The following is a 15,469-nucleotide window of genomic DNA, read 5'->3' as shown; positions in this document are numbered from 1 at the left end:
AAAATCATATTTTTTTGTTCTAATCACATTTCAATGAAACTTCGCACATACATGGTCTGTGACACTAATTATCTCAATTCAATGAATCTTGTTACATATTACTCTAACACAATGTGATGATCAAATTAATTTTAGGTTGATATACATCTATAATAATTACCTACTTTCAGCTTTCCACAAATTTTGTTAGGATTAATCATCACATTATAATGAAACTGTGTACATGTGCACCCTGAAACAATATACATGCATCTATGCATAATAATTGCTTAGTTTTAATAATAATTCATTTGGTTCATTGAGGTAATCCACGGACGTGATTAGTTTAATTTTGATAAACATGCATTTTGATTATATATTATTAGCCCATTTCTGATATCTAACAGAATCAGATTTAAATTGAATTCATTGCTCTAGCTCTAATTGGACTAAAAACTGTATGTACTATAATTTTTGATAATGAATCACATTGTTTTCATGTTATGCATCTCAAATAGCAAACAAAAATTTGTTGTCAAGCTACTTGTTTGAAAAGCAAACCTTAAATTTTGAATTAATTTTAATGTGTCTCCAATACTCTCAGCACACGGGAGTTCTTTCTAAACTTCCTTTAATCTAATAATATATTAGGTTCACATGCAGGTATCGAAATATGTCTATGTGGCACATGAATATTTTTGTATTTGCTATAAAACTCCCGATGTATTAGAATAAAGTCGTTTATTTAGATTGATGTGACCATCTTTTTCACATATGTTATGACTTTGTTCGAAATACGTCATAGTTTTGAAAGGCATAATTACCATGTGTTTATGTGGACAATGTATATGAATGTAGTACTCTGATAAATCGGCCTATATGTTTTATATATAACTCCTTGCAATATTCCCTATTCACGGCACATGCCGTGATTATACAACATACAGTTGAATCGTATAATCGAGTAAATATCGGCTTATATATCACGAATATCATAAATATATTTATCAATCTATCGCATAGTGAATAAACTATGGTAAATATTATAACATAGTTTACCCTTAGCAAGTATATTTCCCGCTTTTCAAAATCAACGTACACGTGTGACATCGGCCTAATGTGTTTTGGTTTTAACCTTCTCCAATGTGATTGATATTCTGTTACTTTTAACAAACGAACCAGATCGTAATATGTCGTATATCAAGATAATGGGGGGGGGAGTGATAAATAAAGAAACAAGGCATATTTACCATTGCAGTTTAATTCCGTGTATAATTTGTCTAAATATCCAAACATATGTTAGTATAAGGTAGTAAGTAACAGACTGGAAACAAATTCCCACTTCCGGTCCGGTAAGACTTAAAATACATGACGAATATTCAGATATAATGTTTGGTATGTGTTGGTTATTGGATATTTCAGCTTCGTCGTTCTGCACTTCGTTTAGTAATTGGAACTTCCCAGACTGCGTAAAAACGGACAGTTTCGCGATTTTGAAACGGGAAATGCTTTTGCTAATTATTTGCAGAGGGACGGCCGCTTAGGTATGTGCTCTGTAACTTCCAGCACATGAACCTAAAAGCGTTATTTAATAAAACAAAAATGACGTTGTACTAAAGTTAAAAAGTACGTTCAAGCTCTTCACTCTTTCATAGCATAAAAACGATTTGCTCCCTCGCTTATTGTGACACTCTTTAATCGACTGATTTCCATTCCCCTCAAAAGTCAACAATGGTTTCGTCCTTTCTTTTACGACTCGAAACACCCCTTTCTGCTTCAAGTGTTTATTTGCCTTCAATTACGTGTTGTTGGCTGTCACTGCCGTATTCTGAGTCTTGCCAATAACGTTTTGGTTCAAATTCAAGTAGCTATATACAGATAATAAGCAATGTCAGTTAAACACACCTTTGACAATAAAATGTAAGTGAGAAGTAGCCAATGGTGTAATGCTCAAAGTAATTGAAATGCAAGTTATCCGCGAGTAATAATTTCCAAGTACAGTAAAACTAGAATGAGTAAAGAACGGAATGACTTGCAGTCGATGCCATCTGCTGCCAAAAATTCATAGCACACAAACATATAAATTTGACAATTTCTGTTTCTTGTGATACCAGATACTGGTGTTTATGTCAATCGGCGCATGCATGGAGCGCCCTCAATTTATAAGATTGTGAATTTTGTCTTCTTGTGGGCGCTCTACGCATGCACAGTTGTATCTGGTATCACAAGAAACATAAATTGTCAAATCTCGTCAAAAATGAGTGAAATTTGGAAAAATATATGATTTATATGTAATCGGACGACAGTGTGCAATAACCGAGTATCTTATCAGCACTAATAACTGATTTTGACAATGTGCTTTGTAATTTGAGGGATTATTTTCGGCACCTAAAAAAATGTGTGTGCCACCGCCGCCCTTCGGCGTTCATGGGAACCCGACGGGGTGAGGCAGATGATGAAATCTTCCGAAATCAAAAACCGCATAAGACTCGCACTATTGTACCACAGAGGGCACTATATCACAAAACTGCATACGTGGATATTTAAGCGATAGGAAACAATGACATATAGTACGAGTCTAAATATGCGAAAAGTAAGTGGGGTAACATGTGCATATTTTGTTTCATCCCTTGTCATATATATAGGGCAGGCTGATCGGCCTTGAAAAAGTAATAGTGATTTTCGGGGTTTCGGAGCGTTGGTGCTTCAATTTATTGAAGTAGTATTGCTTTACATTACCAAACTGTTTTAATTATATAATTACCACTATTTTGAGCAAGCGATGACCTTGTACTGGGACATAGTCGCTCCGGCCCATAGACGTCCATGTATTGACGTGGGTAGTTCATCAGGTCCCTTTGTGAATCACCATGATTATCATCATATAAAAATTTGTGTTTACAACTCTTTCCAGGATACTGTATTTTGATTATAACACGATCTAAATCCAACTTAAAGCCTATAAACATTCCATTGTTTTCAGTGTCAAATCCCTTTGTTAAGTACAACAACAAATATTTTGTTGGTGTCTGTGAGCTCTTGTGTGATTGGTCAATGCATGGACAGCTCTTCCAATTCTGTGTTTTACTCTTTATCAATTGGGGTTACGTCCAAACGCCACTCTCTTGACTGGAGATCTATGATGAAAAATATTTCTTTGTTGTTGCGTGTTTACTATATTATTAACAATTCACCCCTAGACGTGTTAATTTCAATTCAATAGTAAAAATCCGTTCTCAAAAATCCAAATAATCACAACATCATCGATATACATTTTCTATTCTTACCCACAAGCCACACCATTCATCAAAACGAGTGTTAGTAATGCTAAATGATAAGTCTGACTATCTATCACGTGAAACCAAATAAAAATCATTCTAAAATAACGTACTATAAGTACGATTTTGATTTGATTTTGGATTTATTGACCCGGGATAAAGAAATTACATTTGCAATAATAATTGTCGAACAGGTTCGGGTTGTAACGTTCGATTGACGAAACAAACGATACAATTTCAACAGTACTGACGTACATGAATGCTAATCAATTTCATATAACCAAATGTTGTTTTTTGCTGTCGTACATTATATTTGGCAATAACTCCGAAAGTGAAGTGTTATATCTTCAACAAAACGTAGCCGTTAAAACTTGCAAAACGAGTCTGTTTCGATCGATCACCGCTTAAGCAGCATACACTTTTTGTTTTGTTTTTTTGTCATTTAAAAAATACGAACGGTGTCAATATTCAAAACTGCATTTTTTATGTCTCTGGCGTGCTTCAGAATGACAGATCTTGGCCGATCGTGTTTTTACAAAGGACCTGAATGTACAGCACTAATTTCACCAAACACCCTGCTCGCTTCTGCTTTTCGATCATTTTATTTTTCACTCGCTTTTGCAACCGCTTGTTGAATAATTTCTGCTTTATTTTTTGACCGCGTGAACCCAGAAATATCGCCCGTCTGCTCGCCCACATTCCAAATACATGGCCGTGGCATATGTTCCTGGTTTCTCTGCTCTCTGTCCTAATGAGTTAGCACGGCCTGTATCACGTTAATGTCTCGATAATCATATTCTTGAATCGCAGTAGCAGCCCTGGATTTAAACGGAACACAGTCCCGCTCTATCAGCTTGTTGTGGAACTTTCACATAACAAGAGGTCATAGTTCAAGTTGCGTTCGCAAAAGATACAAGGTATGATGGATTGGAAGTGTTGTTCGAAATTAAATAATAGTTAACACTCGTTGAATCCCAAACTTTAGCACTAAAACAACCATTTCGACAATACATGTGCCAGTGATCAGTGTTTGAACAAGCGGCCAGTGTTTTTAATAAGCGAGTGAAAAAAGAAAGTGATAAAAATATGGTCGTTTTTCGGTCGAAAATTAAGCGATATGCGGCTGATTAGAATGCGAAAATAGTGAGAGATTGGGCAATTTGAAAATGAGTACTGATTGCGCATTTTTAGCTTGACATGCGTCACCAACTGAGAACATGGTAGGAATTGGAAGTATACGTGGGAGGGAGTCCAGAAAGGGAACAGCCAGCATCCCTTTTACGAGGAAAACGTGAAATCTCGACGGATTAGTTTCGTTCTCACATGTAATATTACGTTTTGAGGGCTTCTGAGTTAAAAAAAGATGACTAAATCAACTGAAAAGCGTGCGTTTAGAGACATACATATGCAGAAGTCGGGTAGCCGCCAGTACTTAATCCACTTTTAACACCTAGGCTACTCAATTGACATTGGCTCTTATTTCATGTTTTTTTAACTTGAGGTGGCTGATAAGCCTTGCCGAAAACGTGCGCAAAATGGTCATTTTGCGCACGTGTTCGACATGGATTAAAACCAGTTGTAAGCAGATATTTTCGTATGAGATACCCTAGAGGTACTGAAGGTAAGTTTTTCTAACAGTACAATATTTATTTAACAATACCTGTCTAAAGCGTGACTACTGTGCAGAATAAACCTGTGATGTGATGACCTGTGATACAAGGAATTCACAAAAGCGCCATCTAGAGGCGATACCACTGTTAAATTAATGCCCTCTACGGTGACAACATTTTATTGAGGTCAACGGGGTTTCCGCCATTGTGCGATTGAGGGTAGATTTTACAGGACGAGCTTATGTCAGGATTGAGGAACATTCCGTGCGAAGTAAGTGATATATATCTACGATTGAAGTATACTCGTCAAACATTCATGTTCGTGGAGTTATGGTTCTTGTGAAATTATAAATAATACCTGTGAACACTGTATGTATGAACGATCGCGTTTGTTGTCTCAACGGCGTGTAATCTCAACACATGCGACCAAGAATGCGACCATTGCGTTTCTTGCTTTGCACTGGTATAGAATAAAGGGAGGTTATAATCTCACGGTAGAACGTTAGTTTTATTGACAAAATTAGTACGTTCAACATTTCAGTTATAATAATATGACATGATTTTTTAATAATGCAATATCCGTTTACGCTGGTTAAAAGTCCAGGTACAATTCCAGAATACAAATCCACACTGTACGAATTGCTGATGTCACAAAAAATGCCCTTCAATAGTGGTCGTTATATATGAATTGCTGTATACAAATAATATAGTGATAATATAATGATAATAACGGTAATAAATCCTAGCTTGTTAAGCAGAACGATCACACATTCAGTCGGGTCAAGCCAAAGATCATGCAACCTGGCCGCGATTTTAAAACTAGGTCATGGCGAGACAGACAAACAAGACATCATTTAACACTCAAACATCACAATAAAACGGGGAAGTGGTCGCAAATTACAACGTAGCAAACATGGCAAATGAAAAACCGCCTAATACAAACGCCAAAAATGCGAATCACACTAGATAAACACTCGCCAATACCAAAGCTATCGTTTTGGCTTTCCCACTCAACTAATTAGGACATCAAAAGTAGTCGTCAAAATGAACAATAGGCAAATAACAACGTTGTGGAATGTTACACAAGTGTGCCATTGCGATAAAACAAAATTAGCTTTAAAATCAAATAAACTGAAAAATATCAAACCATAAAATGTAAATAAAGAATATTAGGTAGGAATAATAAACCTGACAAAACGCCACCACGCAAAACTAAAAAAATAAGTAAGAAAACAGCTTATTAAGTAAATATTAAGTAATTAAACTGACAGTTACCTGATTTTGACAAGAAATAAACAGAAACAAGGTTAGTTATGCTCGATATTAAAGTGTCACAGTGGTGTGGCCTATATTTCAAAAACGATTCAAGAAAAAGAAAAATATCCTCTGCGGTATAGTGGTATTATACCCTCTGTGGAATTCATTAAGGGTTTGAATTCAGGCGTTATAATGTTTTTTTCAACATCAAATATCCAATCTAAGGATTTATTTCTTTATCTTACGAACTTGCAATTGTGGAAATTAATTGATCGAGTTATTTACACCATAATAAGTGTCAAATATTTTTTGAGATATTTTTTTTCTCAATTTAACAACTTGCGTTCAAAAGTGGAAAGAAAATAAATATGACTACAAAATAGACTAAAACCGAGACAGCTTGAAGGAAATGATAACATTGAGAAGTAATTAACTATAAATGAATCTACAATCACTTTTGAATTTGCTTTGGAGTAAAAGTGTTACCCGAGGGTGCTGTGTCCGACCTCCATCGATGCCCATGGAAGAATAGACACAATAAGGGATGTTTATCGGTAAACAGAATCTCTGTTACCAGAGACACATTGTAATAATCAGCTCTATATTTGGTCACAGATTAGGTCAAGAGTATGGTTTAATTGTTTAGCAAGCACAATTAACCTTCAATTTGAGTAGGAAAATGATTAACAATCTCCGACTGAGATTGATACTTCCTAACCAAGTTGTTTTACAATAGATATGTGGTATGCAAATTACCAGCACGTGTTCAACGCTATAATAGGGGCAGTAAAACAAAGGCTTAGTGACAGAAGGGGTCAAATTTACATAATTCACACCACAATTGTAATGATTATATGAATCGTATATAATTGTAAGCAATATTAACTAGTATATTGATGTATCATATTTTAATTAACTAATGTGTTTCACTGTAGAAGAACTGTTGGCGACTGGGTTATAACAATGACTTGTATTCATCATTACAATTTCTGAACTCTTTGTAGTTTTGATGATTTTGTTTGCATTATTGTTAATCTTTTGTGTGTAATCAGGATTTTCCCAAAGCTACAAACAGCGTGGTAGCATTGTCATGATTGGTGGTCAATGCAACGCTCAAAACCATTTCTATTGTTAATAATTTCAATTGATTATTGTTCTATAAGTCAGAAAGCAGCTAAGTTCAATTAGTTCAACATGTATATGTAATTAGTCTGTTACGTGGATGGCTGATCATCTCGATGTCAAAAGAAATATTTAAAGAAAATGTGGAAAATAGCAAATTTATGTCAAAATGTACAATATGCTTACGGTACTTCATATATCCCGTAGTGACCAACATCTGATTTGAAACAAAAAAAAAAAACATTTGAAATAATACTAATTCTTGTGTTGAATATAAAAATGCTGAAGAATAAATCAAGCAAATTGCTTGCTAAACATGATGCAAATTATTCGCCACTCTTGGCACAACCAAACACTGGTATTTATTATCATTCATATTGTAAGTCCTTGAATAACAACATAATCTGTTATACTCTTTTAACATAGATATATATTTTGATTAGAACCAGTTTGTATAGGGTAGTGAGTAAAGGTTTCACATGCAGAATCCACTTCAGGTAAGTGTAGTTCATTTCGGTAATTTTAAATATGTATACAAGTAGATGGTTATGTCTTACTCTACTTTCATGCATCCCACCAGCATTGTATTCACATGTAGCTATCATGCTAGGTTTGTGAATACATAAAAAACTAGGGTTCTATAGAAAGATATCACAACACTTTTACATCTACATATTGGTTCTGCAGTGACACACATGAAACTAGTATTCTAACTAGATAGGCTGCTCTGATATCACACCATACTTTTACTTTGATACATTGCATCTACATTGTATATTAATCCACGGTTATATAAAGACAAAGAGAAAACAAGCAAGCACTGCATCCAATTACACACCATAGAGTGACTCTGGTCGGTCAAAATTACTGTTTTGAACTGTATGCCTTAATCTGTGATTCAACCAACGACGAGGAGAGAAAAATATGTCCCCCCAATGACTCCATTTTTTTCTTACACGTCACAAACCACATGACCGAGACAAGGCAGGTGATACCATCTTGCTTCATGATCACTTTTGTTTTTCACCGCATCAAGTGTGTATCGTAGCAAGAACAGTGTGATTCAGTCTCCAGTTTTTCAAATTTCATTTCTGTGAGCCGTTGGTAGTAGACGTATAGTGGCTGGTGGGCTGAGTTTTTCTTATTTTGGGCCCGCCATTTTGTTTGGTCTTTTTGTGTCAACTTTTAACTGTAAATAATTTCACTCATGCATGCCTTGTTCATTTTACAGATGGAGCAGTCCATTTATAGCCTTCACCTCCTAGGTTGTTCCCCCAAAACTGATTTGGCTGTGCCCCTGAAACATGTTGCTCCTGTGGGTTCCTGTGTGGACTACACCTTACAGCATGCCAGAGTTTGCCTACGAGATTCGGGCTTTGGTTGAGGACCAGCCAGGTCCAATTTTGTCTCTTGCATGTCTGGTAGACAAAATACAGGTGGATCAAGTTGCCTCCACTGCAGTTGCTCCTTGTTCAGCAAGGAGGAAGAAGCACACCAGCAAGAGATATTCGTGTTCAGGGAATGCTTTCTCCTGGGATACCATATGGATTTGGCTCTCCGGCCTCCAATTGGAGGGGAACAAGCAAGGCATATATGTTTTGTACCCCCAAGTAGGCCATCAGAGGTGTCTCGGTCACGCCCTTGCTCATTTTTTCCCTTGCCCGTAGTGTAGTGTAAACAAAGGGGAATGTATAGTATAGGAAAGGTTTTGGCATCGTCTTTGTTGTTCGCATGTCACTATTTCAAAAAATTTAGCCAATTCTTGGTCTCAACTTGCAGACAAGGTTTCAATAGTTTTGATATGTGTTTTTTTTTTCGAAATGTGAAACTGGGTTAATACAGGTGGTGGTGCTACTGCTGCACTGGATGTAGGTACACATCAACCTGTACCTAAACAACTGGTTGCTACACAACCAACAAGTGGTTGTTGGCCGAGCAATTAAGGCTAATACAGGATTTACTACACCATTTGGGCATCCTAGTAAATTGAGAAAAGTCCCATCCACAGCCAATACAGCGTTTGGGATTCTGGGCATGGAGTTCAACATGGACTTAGGCTTGGTACAACCATTGCAGGCTCGTTGCCTAGCACTAAGTGGCATAGCCAAAGTTCTAGTCAACATTCCTTCTGTGTCTCTTCAATAGCTGATCTGTATCATTGGAATGATGACCTCAGTTCACAGGGTAGTTGCCCAGCGTTATGCATTCGCACTTGGTTGCAGCACTAGGCTCACCTATGGGAGCTGAAGTAGTGAGTAACTCGTGTGGGATGCCTTGCCTTGATGAAAGGCAATTGCCAACCTCAGGAAGGGGTTACCTTGGTCCCACTTGCCACGGCTAAGACTCTGATAGCAGTTGCCTCCCTCACAGATTGGAGAGGCACCTGTTATATTAACAAGCCCTGCAACCATATAAATTGGCTCAAACTGAAAGCAGTGCACTTAGCACTGAAACACTTCCTACCGATAGTTTGAGGCCACAGAGTCTTGCTTCACACAAACAACACAGTGGTGGTCTCTATATCAATAAGTAGCGGGGACCAGATCTCCATTGCTGTTAGTTCTGGCAGAGCAAATTCTTCTCTTTTTTTGATCAGTTGACTTGTCATATGCAGCGATCATTGGCTATAGGACAGCCTTTTCACCCACCATCGAGAATTCTTTGGTGACAAGACTAGGCGATAGTTCTCTTATTTGGAGACTGTTTACTGCTTCCCACCTACTGTTTACAGCCTAGACCCTGCACAATAGAACTGCACAATTGGGACTTGTTTTACTGTCAGCTTTAAGCAGACCACCCTTAAAGCCTCTGAGATCAGCACCCTCAAAATATTTGACATAGAAAACAGTCTTTCTACTAGCTCTTGTCTCTGGTAGGCGTCATTCTGAGCTAGGGGCATTGTTCTTCTCAGATGATTGTGTCACCTTTATGGTCAATTAAGCTGAGTTAAAGACGTGAAACGCGTTTCTCACCAAGATCCTATCATCATCCCCCGTCTAGCCAACATTGTCAGCGAGGAGTTGCTTTTATGCCTTGTCCGAGTGTTGAGTTACTACAAGAATCATACTCGGGAGTCGAGGTATGGCAGCAACCACATGTTTATGTGTTATGGCAAGGGTAAGCAGGACAGACCAGCCTCCCGACTTCCATTTCCAGGTGGATCACTGTAACAGTGTGCAAGGTTTATGACCATCTGACTTTCTCGACAAAGGGTCTACAGAGACACCAAGTACGAGCACTTTGGGTTTATGCGATTGCTGATTGGCTGACTGCGATTGGCTGCTGCATTACGTGCCTCCCTTGAGCATTTTGGAGAGCGCAAACGTCTTTACCAGTTATTATTATAAGAGACACCCAAACCATTGAAGAGGGTCCTTTTAAAGGTTGGTTCAATAGTGGGTAATACTATGGTTACTGACCCGGCCCAGATGACCACAGGGTTCACTGTGCATAGATGAAAGAGTAGTCTCTCCTATAGATTTGTGCAGAGAAGTTTCTCCCGTCTGCAAACCTTGGACATGTCATGATCTCGTTTTCGGCCTATGCCCTCATGCAGAACTGTGTCGGCCTCTTTTTTCTTTGGAATGCTAGTCACCTACGCATCTGGGTTTGTCCCAGACTGGGACATCCTTTACTGTTTCTACAGTTTCAAATAGTCATTTTCACTGACTGGAGTCTGCGGTGGGTAATTGAATGTAGTGAATTTAGGCATAGGGTTTTCAACCCGCCTATTCACACAGTTTTTACCCTACCATATACTTCAGGTTCCTTCTGTGGAAGAAAATCTATGAGGTCATGGGGCTTCCCTGACCTGTAATTCTCTCTCTGTCGATGGCTGAATCACAGATAATTTTGACTGACCTGAGTCTATGGTGGGTATGAACTATGTGAACAGGTGGGTTGAAACACTCTGCCTAATTCTAGCTATGTAGGCTGATATGATATCACATCATACCATACTTTTATTTTAATACATTTAATACATCCAAGTGTAGGTAATATTTCAGCCTCTAAAAAGACTCTTTGATAACTAGCATTCTAGCTATGTAGGCTGCTCTGATATCACACCTTACTTTTATTTTTATTTTTTATTGTATCACATGAAGCTATTTTCGTGGACTCTGAGACACACAGAAAATTAGCTAGATATGGTGCTTTGTGATCACATAATACTTATACATTGATACGTTATCTCTAAATAGTATTTACATGTAGCTATGTTGATAAACTCTGTAGAGACACATACAAATCTTGTATTATAGCTAGACAGGCTGCATTGTTATCACACCGTATTTTTATTTACATACATTACACTTTTCTAAGTGTCTCTACAGAACCTAGGATAAACTAGCATTCGAGCTAGACCCGCTTATTATGCTGGAATCATTCTTGTCAGCTAATATTCTACATTGCCAGTTAATAATATTTTGATAGGTTAAGGCTAGGCTCTATAGAAGCACATAAATACATGGTAAACTGCAGTTAGATATCCATCATTTCATGATGTTGCACTCCAAATGTATTTTGTTATATTGTTTCATTCTGTTATTTTGTAGATGAAAACTGAACTTGCTGCCAAGATATAGATGAAGAACACTTCACACAATGAAGCCCTGGAATACAATGTAGTACATTTAAGATTACATTCATACTGCATTCTAATTCGTACACTCAGCTATACTTATAGAACCTAATAATGGAAGTAAATACAGATTGCATTATGCCATCGAAGACAGATACCAGTAGAGGTGTTGACAAAATCAACAGAGAACCTGAATGTGTGCAGTCCATGGAAAAAGGGTTTCAGTGCACGCAATGTGAGAAGTATTTCACTCAGTCGTGCCTTCTAAAACAGCACATGCTTACACATACAGGGCTGAAGCCATTTCAGTGTAAACAATGCAAGAAAAGCTTCACTCAGTCTGGTGGTCTAATAAAGCACATGCGTACACATACAAGACTGAAGCCATTTCAGTGCAAACAATGCAAGAAACGCTTCACTTCTTCTGGTGGTCTAAAATATCACACGCTTACACATACAGGACTGAAACCATTCAAGTGCGAGCAATGTGAGAAATGCTTTACTCAGTGTTGTAATCTAAAACGTCACATGCGTACACATACAGGCTTGAAGCCATATAAGTGCAAACAATGCGAGAAGTGTTTTACTCAGTCGGGGCATCTGAAGGAGCACATGCGTACACATACAGGATTGAAGCCATTCCAGTGCAAACAATGCAAGAAATGCTTCACTCACTCTGGTAGTCTAAAAACGCACATGCTTACACATACAGGATTTAAGCCATTTCAGTGCAAACAATGTGAGAAGCGTTATACTAGATTATGGTATCTGAAAGAGCACATGCTTGTACATACAGAGGTGAACCCATTTCAGTGCAAAAAATGCGAAAAGTGTTTCACTCGCTCTAGCTATCTAAAACAGCATATGCTTGCACATTCAGGGGGGACACCATTTCAGTGCAAACAATGTGACAAATGCTTTATTCAGTCTGGTGGTCTGAAAAATCACATGCTTACACATACAGGATTGAAGCCATTTAAGTGTAAACAATGCGAAAAATGCTTCACTCAGTCTGGTGGTCTGAAAAATCACATGCTTACACATACAGGATTGCAGCCATTTCAGTGCAAACAATGTGAGAAGTGTTTCACTCGCTCTAGCTATCTAAAACAGCATATGCTTGCACATACAGGGGGGAAACCATTTCAGTGCAAACAATGTGACAAATGCTTTATTCAGTCTGGTGGTCTGAAAAATCACATGCTTACACATACAGGATTGAAGCCATTTAAGTGTAAACAATGCGAAAAATGCTTCACTCAGTCTGGTGGTCTGAAAAATCACATGCTTACACATACAGGATTGAAGCCATTTCAGTGCAAACAATGTGAGAAGTGTTTTACTCAGGCGGGGCATCTGAATGAGCACATGCGTACACATACAGGATTGAAGCCATTTCAGTGCAAGCAATGCAGGAAAAGCTTCACTCAGTCTGGTAGTCTAAGAAATCACATGTTTACACATACAGGATTGAAAATATTTCAATGCAAACAATGTGAGAAGCGTTTTGCTCGTTCAACATATCTAAAACAGCACATGCTTACACATAAAGGATTAAAGCCATTTCAATGCGAACAATGCAAGAAAAGCTTCACTCAGTCTGGCCATCTGAAGGAGCACATGCATACACATACAGGATTGAAGCCATTTCAGGGCAAACAATGCGAGAAATGCTTCACTCATTTTGGTAGTCTAAAAAAGCACATGTTTACACATACAGGATTGAAGCCATTTAAGTGTAAACAATGCGAAAAATGCTTCAATCAGCTTGGGGGTGTAAGAAATCATATGCATATACATACAGGGCTGAAGCTATTTCAGTGCAAAGAATGTGACAATAGTTTTGTTCATTCAAGCGATCTAGGAGAACAAATGCACACTCGAAATATCCAATCCATGAAGAACGCTGATCAGCTAGAGAAGAGATCATTGGTCGTGTTAGATTTTTTGAAAAGTACTCAAGAGGATAACAGGAGTGGCATTAAAACAGTGAGTCAGGGAACAGAGACATTCAGAATGTGCTTTCTTTCTAGAAATAAGAAGGCATTGAATGGGAATGAGAATTTGAGCTATAAAATCGATAAACTAGACCAAAACATTTTAAAAAGTAAAGGCACAGAGACATTCAGACATGTGGTATTTTTCTAATTCGTCATGTATGCAAAAGTGTGATGACGTTTCGATCAAGATGTTTTGATATAAAATAGATAAAACATACATTTTATTGAATGACAATTTAAATTTTATTTTGCAATGCCATATTTAGTATGCATTGTTAGAAAATATTACAGTATATTACTGCATACATCCCAAACTAGATACATTTATGCAACAAATGTCAACTATAAACATGGATCTGAGTGTGAGTAAATTTTCATTTTGAAAGTACCACGTTATGTAATTATAATATTTCACAGTTTGATTTAGTTTTGTATTGTTACCCAGTACTTAAATTTATTGCTGGAGGCATTTTGTACACTGTCAATGAATTATTATTAAAAACGATAGTTAAAGATGATTACAATAATATTTCATTATATGGCTGAACATTATTTGTGTGATATGTTATCCATTTATTTAATTTGTCATTAAATGTTCTTTTCACATATCAAGTGCCTGTAATACTTTAAATTGGCTTATACTAATATGATATGGACAAGTATGGTGACATCAGCGGAAACTAGTGATGTAATATTCGTATTGAATTCAAGCCACGCTGTGGTGCTTGATATTTTTAGCCCAGAAAACGGCATAAAATCGCGTGTTTCCGGTACGGTTACACAACGGTTACATGGCGGTTATGCAGTGTAACCGTTGCGTAACCATCGGACTATGGGGGTGGCATATCCGTCGCGTAACCGGCAGCCGGAAATGCTACGTTTATCGTCCATTCAGTGCAACGTAAATCAACGGTAATTTCTGAAAAACCGCAGATTTCCGTTCAACGTTTATAACGTATAATTTTAAATAACCGCTGATTAAGTTGGGCGGAAGAAACGTAAATGCAAAAATATACGCCAATTTACGTTGAAACTGAAACAACATATACAGCTGGGTTACCGATTATTATGTTAACGGTTTCCGGTGTATTCTTGTGTTCTTCCACGTCATGTACGCAGAGTACGCCCATTGTAAATTAACTTATTTTGACGTTTTCCGGGAACTGTCTTTTAATATTTATCCTTACATGGTGTATATAACCGTTTACAATTTAAATGTGCATTAGGTATAAGCGTTGTCCACATATAAAATTATTCCATGTTCGTATATAGCGCCCTCATACAACATGTTTTTAAATTGCTTAAGTACAATTACTGGTCATGATCCCGCAATCAACGACAAACACAGTCGTGGCTTGATAATTGATGTACCCCAGACGTGCTTAGCTCCAATACATCACGCTTCTTTGTACGTCTTTATTAGATCAAATGTATGACATTTCAAAAATCTAAAAAAAAGTCTAGTTGGGCTATGATAGAACGAAGTTCCGACATATTTTATGTTTTGAAAAAAAAAAGGGGCTGTACTTGAACTAAGCCAAGACGCTCACACTTGTTGGTTAATACATTTGCTACGTTCATACGACAGCATTTTATCGGAGCCCAACGGCTCGAGCCAGCAAAAATGGCCGTGTAAACGCG

The 15,469-nt window shown here is 37.4% G+C and overlaps 1 protein-coding gene across 1 annotated transcript; it reads left to right on the top strand.

Annotated features, from left to right (window-relative positions):
* The first annotated feature begins 5,051 nt into the window (after positions 1 to 5,051).
* On the top strand, positions 5,052 to 14,440 carry LOC144360470 (uncharacterized). Its single transcript, XM_085492875.1, has 3 exons — positions 5,052 to 5,138; positions 7,673 to 7,743; positions 11,803 to 14,440. The coding sequence occupies exon 3, from the start codon at positions 11,943 to 11,945 to the stop codon at positions 13,974 to 13,976; it is 2,034 nt and encodes a 677-aa protein (XP_085349001.1). The 5' UTR covers positions 5,052 to 5,138; positions 7,673 to 7,743; positions 11,803 to 11,942; the 3' UTR covers positions 13,977 to 14,440.
* The last annotated feature ends 1,029 nt before the right edge of the window (positions 14,441 to 15,469 follow it).

The sequence above is a fragment of the Saccoglossus kowalevskii genome, chromosome 18, assembly GCF_978046115.1.
Source record: "Saccoglossus kowalevskii chromosome 18, keSacKowa6.1, whole genome shotgun sequence".
NCBI classification, from domain to species: domain Eukaryota; kingdom Metazoa; phylum Hemichordata; class Enteropneusta; family Harrimaniidae; genus Saccoglossus; species Saccoglossus kowalevskii.
Note: the sequence above shows the minus strand (reverse complement) of the source record. Positions and strands in the feature narration are given on the sequence as shown.